Source organism: Pimephales promelas, chromosome 3, assembly GCF_988280905.1.
Source record: "Pimephales promelas chromosome 3, fPimPro1.hap1.1, whole genome shotgun sequence".
Taxonomy (NCBI): domain Eukaryota; kingdom Metazoa; phylum Chordata; class Actinopteri; order Cypriniformes; family Leuciscidae; genus Pimephales; species Pimephales promelas.
Genome location: NC_142771.1, coordinates 43209488 through 43223458, shown reverse-complemented (window position 1 = coordinate 43223458; position 13971 = coordinate 43209488). Strand labels below are relative to the sequence as shown.

Sequence of the window (13971 nt, the reverse complement as noted above, 5' to 3'; positions counted from 1 at the left end):
GTCACGCCTCTTACTATAACCGCGAGTTTCATCTGCTCAGATGCAAATATAAAGGATGGCGTCAATTTCAAACCATTTCAAGCCTGGATCAGACAAACAAGAGGATCACGCAGAACGGATTTTACGCACAGACTTTGCCAGTAAGGATTTAACAGGAAGTTTCAGAGTGGTATGTTTTTTTGTTCTGCAGCATTAATTTAGCATGAAAATTTAACATGATTTTTACATAATTTTGTGTTTAAATTTGTTTATTTCATTTGCCATCGACGAGCTGTGCCGCCGCATATGCGCTCAATACACTGCGCATGTTTCTATTATCAGCTCGTGCGCCAAAACGGCTACTATACTGCGTTTGATATTCCACTAATTAAATAAATTTATTTCATAGACAGCCTTCTTTTTTATCCCCATTAAACTCTCTGTTATGAGTGTTTCTTGGTCTGGACACGCACACTGTACACACGCTAACTGGTAGGCCTGATCGTTGTTGGTATCGAGGATTAGGAGTAGGCGCTCGGTATCGGTGCATCTATATTTTTAATAATTCAAGCACTTTTCAAGTACCTCTTCAAAACTATGTCTGTTTTCAACGATTTTCCAGGACTTAAATTCCTAAAAGTCAAATTCAAGCACCGTGTACGAACGCTGTTAAGACATAGGCCTACTTACAAGTTCAACCATTGTCCTGATGAAGTGGGAACTGCGTCATTTCATGAGAGGCTTTTGTGCATAGCCTGCATTAGCGCTGTTTCTAGCACAGCTCAACCAGCCCTTGCATCTTTTTAGATGAAGATTATTTAAACGAGTAACATTGTGACTTCACAAGATCCGGAAAACGCGTTTTAGTCGTTCGTTGAAGCGTATTCTGTTAAATAAAATATCTACGTTTGGAATGGATTTTTGAGCTTTGTAAGCTTGAATATCTTTTTTATGCTCAAACTGCAACATTACACACTAATAACTAAAGTTGAAAAAGTTAAAAAGCATAATAGGACCCTTTTAACATGTTCTTGCTTTCCATTTGAGACGGTGATTTACATTGTGTTACCAAAAGGTTCAGGTTAATGAAAGGTTAATGTAAACATTCGCTTAGCTAGCTAAAAAAAACATATCAACTTTAACTTTCTGAAAGGCCAATAATGATGAAAATGCAATGCATATTTGCCTTGGATAATGAAATTGCTGTTGAAAACATTGTAGAACAAAACAAAACAAAAATAAAGCTAAGAGCATTATGGCGCTTTTCCACTACACAGTACCGGCTCGACTCGATTTGACTCGGCACAGCTTGCCTCGCCTTTGTTTGGTTTTCCACTGTGTAAAAGTTGGTACAAGTTGGACTTTTTGACTTTTTTGTTCCTGCTTTCGGGTACTTTTTTTGTACCACCTCCGCGTGGTTCTGAGCGAGCTGAGGCGAGCTAAGGCGATACTAAAATGTCACGTGAAAACAATGCCGACTGCTGATCGGTCAGAGAGAATCGTCACAATTCACTGCGTCATCATTACACGCGCCAGGTGGAGTATCCAGAACAACCCTGCTATTTTTAAATAGTTTGGCCAGAGATAGTTACTAGTTTGGCCAGATATAGCTATTAAACTAACTTCTATTATTATGGTAACTCAAAAAAATACGCCGTGGTCAAACAAGGAGGTACAGACTTTCCTTTGTTTGATGGCCCAAGAGAGGATCCTGCGAGAGATTGATTGAGCAACGAGGAACGAAAGGCTTCGCTATGATGACCAGGTACTATTTGTGGCGGTACTGTCTGCAATGGAAAACGGAAAGAAAAGCGAGCGAGTCGAGCCGAGCTGGTACTGGTAATGGAAAAGCGCCATTAGTGAACTGGCATTTTAGGCACAAAGGCTTAAAAAATGCCTCTTGAAATCAAATTATCACATACTTGTTTTTCACATTTGTGTCAGTAACATTCAGTAACATGACATCTCCAAAAATATTCAACCACAGTTTCTTCAAGGACTCTTCAGAGTTTGTATCCAGCAAGAGGTCTAGATTGCAGTCACGGTCAATAACTGAAACAAGCTGAGCCAAGAAGGGAGTTACTACAGCTTGAACTCGCCTCCACAGGGTATGCCTAAAAAACAAACATCAACAGATATTGAAAGTAAAATTGTTTTAGGTATTAGAGATTCACAAAGAGGTAATAAGGCCTAGTCATTGTCAACATCTGAAATACAATCCAAAATACGTGTGTAATTTACCTAAAAGTTCCACCCTCTTGCAAGGCATCGATATTCAGCGCTTCCTTGGAGACCCAGGTATTGGCAGAGATTGTGTTTGCATCATGAGCCACCAATAGAAAATGAATTCGCTTCTTTAATGTTTTCAGAAATTCAGCTGGTAAAATAAATACATAAATATGAGTAACCACTTACAGGACAATTAATGAAAGCTTTGAATAATAACAGAAACAGCGATAAATCTCACCTTGTAGACTCTCACTGTCAGCCAGGAGCAAGAGCAAAATTTGTACTCTCTTGGTGCTGCGCGTGCCCGCCTCGGTCTGATCTCTTAGCATGCCAACTGCACTCTGAACACAGCTACGCACCAGCGCTGTGGTGTCCACAACATTCTCCAAGCCCTGAAGAGCACAAGAAAATTACCTACTGAGTCAACCTAAGCTAACTGAATAGTATCACAAATATCCTGTGCTGAAAATACATTGCTGTCGTTGAGGTTGTGACTCGCAGTATTGTCTTCTACTTCCATCTTCTCTTCTTCTCCTTCTTCTGCGTACATTTCCTCAACCTCCATTGCTGCAAGCAGTAAAAATCATTGGATTGTTTGAGAAATTTGATAATCCCTCAAAGAAAACTCTCAATATTTGATTTGGAAAATAAACCGACTTCACCTTCAGGCTCAGGTACTTTCTCTGCTTTCTCTTCAAACAACTGACTGATGGTCAGACCCTGCAAGGCTTTTATATCAGAGGCGATGTCTTTCGACTTTCTGAGGTCATCAATGTGGACAGACTTCCACGGACCTTATTATAAGAATTTTAAATTAGTTTTTTTTAATAAAACAAACAGTTTTGGTCAATGATGAAATCGCCTCGTCTTACCGCCATGAAATCCAATGTAAGAAGTTCCACCATCCACTCTTGGCAGTTTAGTGACGAAGTACATAAAAGTCTTTACATGGCCCTCTTTCCTGAATTTGTTGATCTCATTGATAGATGAATACCTGGAAATATATCTCAGGTTCAAATCATGCTGCTTTCATTGCATTTACTGAACAAACAAATGTGCCACCCGCCACATTCAACTCACTTCGCAGATGCAATGACATTTAAACTTGGGGAGCCTTCATCAAAATCGGTTTGGATGATAAGTATCTTGTCCCCGGTGGTGTTTTCCAAATAATTTCTGAATACAGAAAAGGGGTTTTAATTTATTTAATTAAGGACAAGTGTGCTTTTTGTCGTTGTGTGAAATAATGTGGTGATGTTGTGAACACAATACTTGATTTTCTTGAGGAATGAGTGTTCAGTGTCAAACTGCTGTAGAGAGAGGAGCTCAACGTTTTGGACCACGTTCTGTAGCGGCTCAATTTCAGCTGCGGTCAGAAGCCTTGAGAAGGTGGTCACCTAAAGGATTAGTATTGCAAGTTTAGTGTACAATGTTTTTTCTTGCAAAGATGTTACAAGAGCAGTGGTTCTCAACCTTATTGTCTCCAAAGCCCCATCTACCCCCCCTAAGACATTTCTAGTTACTTCTTAGACCTTAAAAATGACAACTGTTGAGGAAATTCATTAAAATAAGAAATATCGTTTAGATTTTTTGGTTTGGCTTATTTAAAAGGGGTGATGAACTGAGAAATCAAAATTTCCTTGAGCTTTTGACATCTCAAGAGGTCATCATATTATATCCTATAAGTTTCAGAACTGAAAACGTCCTTGTTAATCCAATAAAAGCTTTTATTGACACCAGGCTCAGCAATGACAGGTGCAAAGAATGACAGTTTTCTGACAATGACAGTTTTCAGCAAAGAAAGCTTTTATTGACACCAGGCTCCCCTGCAGAAGAAGATCAGCGCCTACTTCAACACGGTCGGTTTAGCCCTGCCCACCGATTCGCGTATTACACGCATAGCTAAATAACATAGATGCCTACCTCGTGACAAACCGTATCGAGCTACCGAGCAATACAGAATATTGTGCAGTGCCTGGTTGTGGAAGAAGACAGTCACTGCATAAGCTTCATCTGGATTCCAATAGGACTGCATGGATAAACTTTATTTTTAATGACGTTCCAGCCGATGAGGTAAAACATTGTCCGTCTGTTCGCTTCATTTCACTGCGTATTGTTTTGCAAACAAGACTGGATTTGCAGAGCGATTAAGAGTAAAGAACGGTGCTGTGCCGTCTATATTGGATCTTGACAGGAATGGTGCAACAGACGGACTCTGGGTCGAACATGTATGGGCGAATCATTCCGGTTGCCATTTTACAACATTGGACATTTTCAAAACACCGATGGGTGAGTTGAAACTCATTATAATATGCAAAAATGTTATCCACTCACAGCAGTGGGCATTTACTTCCAAGCATTCAGTTCGAGACGCCCATAAAACCGAGCGTTTTTCAGTTAGGCTCAAAACTAGGGTACAAAATAGCCTATACTTATTCATTTTGATGTTTTTGAATGCAAAAACCAAGCGAACGTCATAAGTTGACCTCAGACAACAATTTAATAAAATTTAAAAAGCCAGTTCATGACCCCTTTAAAGCTTGTTTTAAACCATTTTGTCACTGCTGATTTAGAACAACTATTCTAGAGTAATAGTCAAAATATTGCTTTACCTCTGTGAAAAAGGCATGGCTAGGCCCTGCTTCTTGTATGTGGGAAAGGATGAAGTCAGCTAGGGAGCTATGCTTCTGTTCTTCAAAGTACATCCTTGACAAGTTCTCAGTTTCTACACTGGAGAGGGAAGTGCAGTCTAGCCGAACCACGGCATCTGGCGTTGCACAGTTCAAAAGGATCATTTTGGCCTCATCTAAGATTTTAGGATCTGAGAGCTCCATTTCCCCTTTGAGCTGCTCTGTGACTTGCAGTACAACAGACGCACATGTGTCCGAGTGGTAGCCAATGAAAGCATCAGCTGGACGATAATGGCGTGCTTGGGGAGCAATTGGGAGCTTGCTTCTAGCAGAAATGAAAAAGTCAACCCACCCTTTAAGCTTCTCAACATGGTCCTTTTGCTCACTCTTTAGGACAGTATTGATGTCAAGATAATGTTTCTCCAATCTGTTGATCAGTGGAATGGGAAACTGCTTGTATACGACATCTTTCTCCTCAATGACGATGAGCCTGAAGTTCTTGTGGACTCTGCATTTGACTCTATGGGTTCCAAGCCCCAGATCCACATATTTCTGACCTCCAAGGGTAACGTAATATTGGTTGAGAGCATCATACAAGCTTTCGTACAAGTTCTGCAAGTTCAGAAGCACAATGGTTTGACCGGTTTCCATACAAATCTTAACACGGTTAATGTTGCGGCATATCTGAGTATACTCCTGGTCTTTTGGAAAGCTTGAACCAAAGATAATCTCTGGTTGGCATTGGTCTGCAAAAAACGTCTGCTGAAGAATTCGAAGGGCTGCATAGTTTTTGGTCAGAACAAGCAGGTATCTGCATTCCTCATCTTGGCCAATGGCTGTGATGTTATCTCTTACAAGCTCAATGGCACTGATATTCTCAAGGTTCGTTGGGATACTTAGTCTGCTGGTGAAAATTGAGACAGCATCCACATCATCCTTCCCACTGAAGTTCCTTAGCACAGCATTCACAATCTGGTCGGCCTTAGGCTTCTGATTAGAAGCTTTGACAACAGCAAACATCATCTTTATCAAGCTGTAATAGTCTCGCAGACCAAAGAAACCTCTTCCCTTTTTCCTACAGATTTTCTGGTAAGCACGGGCAAATGGCTGAAAGAATTCTCTCACCCTTTCGAGGATCATGGCATCTGAGGAACATATTCCTTTTGCACTTTCAATCAATTCCTTTTCATCGGGATCGCCACGTGAAACAAATATGCCTCTGTTCATCTTGGCTGGGTCCAAAGCCCAGTTCGAGATGCCGATGAATCCCACCTTCTTGTGAGGTACCGGCTGATCATCTATGCATCCCTCTTCCAGCAAAGGATGTAAAGTTTTCAGAGGCATTTTCTGGGAATCTTCAGCCAAGCCTATCTCATCTAGCACTACGACTGAGACATACTCTGTTAGATTCTTGCCTTCCTGAAAACGAGCACATTGCTTGAATGTATTAATGATCCCCTCTGGTGTAGAATGAGGACTGCACTGAAAGGAGACAAGATGGATCTGCTTCAGCTTTCTAAACAAATCCGAATGGGCTGCTTGGCCTTGCATGCCATCTGCAACCAGAGTTTTAGACAAGGATTTGGAGCTCCCAGGTTTTCCAACCAAAAAGAGAGGTATTCGTAGCTCAATGCAAATCACCATCATGAAGACATTTTCCTTCAAGGCATTGTTTCGAGCAATGGTTTCACCCAATGGGACTCCACTCAGAAAAAGATCCTGAATAACTGAAATCTCCTGCAGCACTGTTTTTTCGTTGTAGGTGTCTGGAAGGTACTTGCAAATTTTCCTTCTGTATTTCTCTTTATCCTCTAAGCATGCATGGTAACACACACCAACAGCCATCAGTAATGACCAAAGAATTGGGTTCGTTTCGTCAGTATTCCTCTGATTTTCATTTCTCTCTGCCCGCTGACTTCTCTCAAACTGGTCAAGCTCTGCAAGTATCATTGGGTAGTTTTTGTAGAACCAGCCAAAGACTTGCATGCAGCGCTCTACATCCCTCAGACTCACAAAACTACACTCATCCTCTCTTGTTCGCATATACTTCTGTGAGGCAGAAAGAACATCAGTGATGGTTGTGATGTAATCTGAACTAATGGAATTGGTTTCAACTACCCTTTCAACTATTTGCTTGATGTACATTTTCTCAGTATTGTCATTGAGTTGTCCAAAGTCCCAAACTAGCGGGATCATGCTAGGTGGTAAAGCCTGCACTCTGTACACTAGTTGGCGAAGTGGAATGGATCCAAGTTTTTCATCCGTTTCCTCAGCACGAACTCTGTATCCCAAACCAGCGGACTCCAATCTCTTGATCATCACGTCTGTGTGTTTTCTGTATGGGTTGCAAGCTGCGATGATTTGCAAGCCAGTGTCACCTGTCAAAGGCTGTCCATTAGCAGTGTTGTCGCAGAGGATTTCTTTAATGCTGCTAATGGCCTCTGTTGTGTTCGCTTCATCAAAAAACAACACAGACTCAAAGCCATAATCCACCTTGTTTCTTAACGCCATAGCCTCTGCTTCTCTTACTTTGGTGTTAATCATGTCTGAACTTGTCCCTCCATGAACCTTAACTAGTTTCATGTTATCAGTGTTAACTCCACATCTGTGCATCTCACAAAAGAATTTGATTAGCCTGGTCTTTCCACATCCTGTCTCACCCATGATTATAACAGGAATCCCACAGCGGAAGCGCATGTGAATTGCCAACATTTTCAATATGTTGTCTGTGGTGAGCTCGTACGTTTCATCAGGATCAAGAGGCCACTGTATTCCCAACACCCTACAAAGCCTCTCAATTTTCTCCCCTCTTTCGAGCTGGTCAAAATCAATGTTGAAAGGGACCCTCTGAAGTGTAAGGCCCTCATAGAGCTCTTTGGTCATGATGTTCTGCTTGATCACTCTTTTTGTTGATGGATCAATAGCATCAATCCCATTCTGTGCATTTGGCTGAAGATGAAAGCCAATGAATGTCATGGACTCGTGGTCATCATTGAAGAAAATGTACGGATGTGGTTCTGACTCCCATCGTTTTCTTATCCTAAAGGGAGCTAGATCCTCCTCATTGGCAGAAGAAAGGTCATTGTGCAGTATTCCTGGACTCTGGTCAGAGATGGTAAGTGAAGGAGTGGCAAAATCCTTTGCCATGAGAATCATGAAATCAACAACAAAGTTTTTGAATCCCATCAGAGTATCCCCAACGAAAGACACATCACAGAAAACCGTTCTCTCACAATCGCGAAGTTGTAAGTTCAGGAACCAGGCAAAATTACGCAACTCTGCCCAAGAGGGGTCTACGATGCCGCAGTACACAAACAACATCTGCAGGCATTCAACATGAGTGCCCTCCACTCCATGGTACATGAAGGCATCTAAATTTTCACCATTGTAGAAGCGTTTCAGGTACTGATAAGGCCGCTGGAAGGCCTCACTTTTGAACTCTTGGTCATCCATAAGGGGATCTTCATCCTCCATTATTGATGGATCTTCCTGGATTCTCATTTCCAACTCAAGTACCTCTTTGGGAGGACGGCAATAGACACTTGGAAACACATCCAAGTAAGCAGATGGAACATTTGCACCCTACCAAGAAAAGGGCAAATTAATACATGAGGCATTTGTCTGATTAATGACAAAAAGTTCCTGCGTGATTTAATGAAACAATTTATATCCATTTACTTACAGCTCTTCGGTCATTTCGGGATGTGCTGGCATTAGGCCTCAGGATCTCGATGACATACAAGTGCTTATTACTGGTTTTCCACATGTTTCCTTCTGAGTCTTTGAGGTATCCAAGGATCAACAGCCTGAACAGAAATTCATGAAGTCCTTTTTTTACCTGCAAGTATATCAAATATATTGAAAAAAAAGCACCAACATATATTTCTATTTGTTCATCGAATTAAACTAATAAATACTGTTACTACCATGGTGGTGACATCAAAATGATAGACTGAAAGCTCATTTTTCTTGGGGCTGTTGAGCAAGGTCTGAAGGATGACATTTTCATCAATTCTTGGGTCAAGTAACCTGATGCACTTCAGCTGCGAAGGCTTCTTGGTGATCTTCTTCAAGTTCTCATACATTCTTTTAATGTAAAGTGATTTTCCTAAAATGAACCACATAGATTATAATTCTGCATCTTACACATTTTGCAAAAAATATTAATTCATACACACAGAAAACAAAGTTTTTTTCCCGCGCTATATAGCCAACTGACAAGAATTCTAAAAACTAACTATATTAAATCCATTACTTAAATGCATACTCACCAACTCCTGATCTTTCTGAGGATACAATTCCCACACATTGTCTGTTTTTGAACACATCAGCAGCACTGGATGTGTCAGCTGGGACTGTGAAATGCCTAGAAAGGTATCGTTGAATACTGGTTATTGGTTCTTGGGGAATCAAGTGCAATCTGAATTGACTAAAAGCTGAAGGAAGGTATGCATGTTCTCTATTAGAGCTGCAGACCAACACCAGCCTGTAATCATTCCTGCTCAGGGCATTTTGACGCTGAAAAAATTGCTCCACTTTGTAGCTCACTTCGTAGGGGAGTTGGTCCACATAGAGCATTGTGTATATCTTCTTTCCCCTGTAGCCAGCAGAGAGACAGCGTCTGAGGAAAAGTTCCACTTCTTCATAAGGAGTGGAAGAACTACAGAGTAGGACTTCATCATAGGTTGGTAGAGGCTCATTCTTGCTGCTCATGTAAATTGAAATGCATGATATCAGAATTTCCTCAGAAGGGCAGATGATTAGATTTGGTCTTCCAATAGCCATTCCATTTGGAAGTTTCCTCTGGATGTCCCTTGTTCTCTCATCCTGTAAATACCCATCACCCTCAATTTCACTGGGGCTGTTGGCCAAAATTTCAAGAAGATATCCAAGGCTTCTGACATCAAGGGAGTCTGGCAGAAAATTCTTCATGTCTCGCATGTAAGCGTTCCAAATCACATCGAGCTTTTCCGACCCATTAGCATTCCCCAAGAGATTTTCCAGGTCGTCAAATGTTGGGCATGGCTCCTCAGTACTATCATTTTCAATCACACTGGGGACTTCAACAAAAGTTTGGAAGTCTAAGTCTTCGTTTTGCTCAGGACCCTTCTTAATTACTTCATACTGAAGCCTGTGCCAAGCCCGTCTTAAATCTGAAGTGGAGCAATCAGGTTTGATAAAGGAGAGCATCATAAGAACGTGATCTTCCATTTCGGTCACATTTTTCTGGCTGAGCTGACGGCACATGTAGACTACTTGTTCTGCAGTGTAATAGTTTAAGTAGTAATGCTGAGATCTCTGCTTGTCCATAAAAATCTTCCAGAAGTGTAGGCACCTCTCGATTTTCTTACAGACTTTAGGCAACTGATCTGTGACATCACCTTCCACCACGATGGTGCTGACAACACTCCCTAAGTTGAAGTCCATTATGATGCACGCATCTTTACTATTAGAGTTGACATTTGCCTCCCAATGTCTGAACAATGGATTTCCAGCAACAAACAAATCAATAAAAGCAGAGGCCAACCTCTGTACATTGGCAAATACCTGGAAACAAGGAAGAAGATAATTCAGGGATAATCACAATAGCATGGTGAAATTTAACAGAATGAAACAGCTCAAAGCTCACCTCTGCAAACTGATCGACTTCACACTGGCCTTGATCTCCTTTGCCAGACATTAGCATCAATTTATTCTGAAGTTCCCTGAGGTCTTCAAGAGAATAAGTGCGTGTCTCACAGCCCTCATCATGCTCTTCCATAATTTGAAGCTTCAGAATATTTTCCAAGCATAACTGGAAAAAAACAACAATATTCATGGGGTGATATTTCTGAAATATTATCTGTATCAATTAGGGTATTCGATGATGATAAAGACAGCTGAAAATAAGCATTTTGCTAACTTGGCATGTAATTGCTCTCGAAGGAAACTTAGCAAAAATGTATGATTATGCTGATCATTGTTTGCTTTAGTTGGCCTCTTGACCTTTAAACTATTAACATTAGATTTAGTTTGGCTGAATAACAACTGCCAGTGAACTAGGAAAAAAGGATGATCATGTTGGTTATGGTTTGACTTAATCATCGTTTGACCAGAATCACAAAACTCATTTAGAGCGTTAGGTTTACCTCGTTGATAACAGCAACACTATAATTCTATAGCAAACGTTTTTTAGCACTTTCAATATAATCCAAAATATTTCTGAAAATTTGTTCTGATCAAAAGAGTTTGAAAAATTATTTTATTTAGACACACTGACATCAATAATCAGCCTTGAATATTCTATTTGTCACTATTGTTGAGATTCATACACTGATTCTTGATGTCTGTGAGTCCCTAAAAGAAAGATTTTTTTTTATCAGAACAACTTTTAAGAAAGAATTTGAATTGTATCAAAAATTCTGGATCTTATGCTGTAGAATCACTGTGATGCTGTAATCAACACTATACATTAAAGTCAGAGATTAGACTCTAAATTAGTTCAGTGATTCAGGTCAACTGGTGATTTTGTTAAAACTCAACCAACACTATCAGATCATCTTTTCTCTTTGTTCATCTGGCAGTTTTAACGCTGTTACAATAGCCTAACAAAATCTAAAGTAAAAAATGTAAGGTTTAACTGCCCAACTGAAGCAAACACTAATCATCATAATGGTGACTTAAAATTGTGATTTTTCACAATTCTACTTGTTAACATCAGGTCTCTTCAATGTTGGTCAATCACCACTTAATTATCTCATTAACTTTAACACTGCTTCAGTGTTAATTTAAGACTCTTGAGTGTGGAGTCATATAAACTCCCAGGAGAGTTAATTTAAAACTGGACTTTTTGCTATGTAATAACTGTTTTTGAAGCTGGTCCAAGCTAGTTCGTTATTAAGTTGCTGGATTATCAGCCTGGGGTGCGTTTCCTAAAGCCAACAATGGTCCAGGCATGAAAACCGGTCAGGGGTAAAAAAGGTGAGAAGGATATTACCCCTCTAGGGGGGTCCGGGGGCATGCTCCCCCGTGAGAAAATTTTAAATATTCCATATTTTAAAGCATCAATCTGATGCATTTTGAGATGCATTTTTTGCCAACCTGGGGAGAGCTGGAGAAACTTAACTTCAGCCATGAGTCAAAAATATTATTGCCTCCGTAGCGTTAGCTAATAATAATAGGCCTAATAATAAAAATAAAAAAAGACCGATACCTATCCGTTACCAACGCAGTTTAAAAAAAAAATCAAGTAGAATTTCTATAACTGTTTGTTGAACTGAAAATCACTCTTTTGTGTGTTAAACACAATCTACTTAATACAGACAACTTCCTTATAAAGAAAAAAAAAATGATCACAACCTATGACAAAAATTATATTATAAACTAGATTAGTGGGTAACTAATTTTAAATTTCATCATTTTATAAAATCAGAACATTTAGTGGAAAAAAAAATTAGTGGGGAACAAATAAGAGACAATAAGTGTAGCAATAAATCTGGTAAAACGTTACACATTGCTCTTTGTATTGTTGTAAAATACATTCATGAAAAACAAGATAAAAATCAAAAAGATCAATTATTTTATAGTCTACTATAAAATTAACAATATATATATATATATATATATATATATATATATAGCACAAATGTATAGCACAGCTGTTTAATGAGGCAGCAACATATGATAGATAGGACAGAACAGAACAAAAAAATACTATTAATAATCTTTCATTTCGCAAAAGTATTATATGATTATGAAAGACCCCAATAGAGCAACAAAGTGCTGCACACAGTGCTTATGCGCATCCCGAACGCTGAATGATGCGCTTGAGGCAACATGAATCACAACGCGCAGCTCTGCTTAGACTAAGTTACACATTGAAAAGTTCAAAGCACAAAGGAAATACATATCGATGCATAGTGTATTATACAGTTATCTATCTATTAGATAATTATACATTATCTAGTTTATGGAGCCTTTTCTTTTAACAGTTTTACATTTCAGTTACTGTGCGCGTGAAAAACAATAGTGCTCTCCAATGTTGTGCTAGACACGCGGTAAAGGAACATGATTGAGGTACTACTGCAAGAGAGTCAATTTATGCGAAACCATAGAGCTTTATCTACAGATTAAGTATAATATTAACATTTAATCATCTTGGAGAGAGTTTCGTTGCCGAACGCGACGCGCTGAGCTGTTTGAATGTTGAATGACTGACGGAGCGCTGTGCTGTTTGTTGAATGGAGAATGACTGACGAGTCGACGCGCTGTTTGTTTGAATGCTGAATTACTGACAGCTGCAGCGGAGGGAAAAGTTTACGTGATCTTGAATTGAATGACTTAAATATTGAAATATTAATTTCTATCTCACATTATACTATAGTATGGCTTCGTATTACACCCCCTCCCTCCAAACATTTTCTCATCGAATCTACACGATTCACGTAGGTCACCTATTTTGGTTTCAAAACGGCGAATTTCGCCGAAAGGTGAGTAGTTTTCATGTCTGATGGTCGCAAGTTCCGTCGTTACCAACAGAGTTTAATGAAAATTGCGAGCAGATTTGGCAAACAATGCTTTTGGGAAACGCACGCCTGGATAAGGGGATGAGCTGGTAACCCATCTTGGTCTAGCAACTATTCAGCTGCCATTTTTTGTCAAAAATCAGTATGACCACTTTTCATCCCAGCTGACTTATGCAAGCAAGGACCTTGGCCATAATGACCAGGTCTCTATTAGCTTATAGCCCAGCTTCTCAATTGCCTAAACCTGCTTGGACTAACTAGAAACCTGATTTTCCCAGCAATGCCCCTGACAAAGTGTGGTCAACCAGCTTGGAGCAACTAGAAACTAGTAAGCATGTTCCAAAACACACAACTTTGTGCTGGATTTTTGACAAAAATCAATTTATATTCATGAGTATTTCAAACTGTCTGTATGCATGATTTGTGCAACATCTATTTGAACTCAAACAGTAATGACAAACCTTCTTTTGGTTTTGTGCACTGATAATGTAGATGCCCTTTGTGTTGATAGCTGATGCCAGAGATAGAGAGGACAGTTCCACTGACCCATGGCTATCCTTGACTGTCTTCAACCATTCAATGTGTCTTGCAGTGTCACGCTGAAGCAAAGAAAATGTTGGTGAACAAAA

General features: G+C 39.7%; 1 protein-coding gene across 2 annotated transcripts in view; it reads right to left on the bottom strand.

The window, feature by feature from the left end:
* Positions 1 to 13971, bottom strand: part of LOC120476192 (E3 ubiquitin-protein ligase rnf213-alpha) — an 83218-nt gene that overhangs the window by 38556 nt on the left and 30691 nt on the right. For both annotated transcript variants that reach the window (XM_089128943.1, XM_089128944.1), the window contains exons 26-39: positions 13804 to 13941; positions 10468 to 10632; positions 9110 to 10385; positions 8765 to 8946; positions 8521 to 8676; positions 4821 to 8420; positions 3481 to 3605; positions 3289 to 3384; positions 3081 to 3202; positions 2871 to 3002; positions 2681 to 2775; positions 2447 to 2600; positions 2221 to 2356; positions 1902 to 2093 (exon numbers count right to left, since the gene is read on the bottom strand). In XM_089128943.1, coding sequence (XP_088985069.1) covers positions 1902 to 2093; positions 2221 to 2356; positions 2447 to 2600; positions 2681 to 2775; positions 2871 to 3002; positions 3081 to 3202; positions 3289 to 3384; positions 3481 to 3605; positions 4821 to 8420; positions 8521 to 8676; positions 8765 to 8946; positions 9110 to 10385; positions 10468 to 10632; positions 13804 to 13941 — 6569 coding nt within the window. The remainder of the gene's footprint in view (positions 1 to 1901; positions 2094 to 2220; positions 2357 to 2446; positions 2601 to 2680; positions 2776 to 2870; positions 3003 to 3080; positions 3203 to 3288; positions 3385 to 3480; positions 3606 to 4820; positions 8421 to 8520; positions 8677 to 8764; positions 8947 to 9109; positions 10386 to 10467; positions 10633 to 13803; positions 13942 to 13971) is intronic.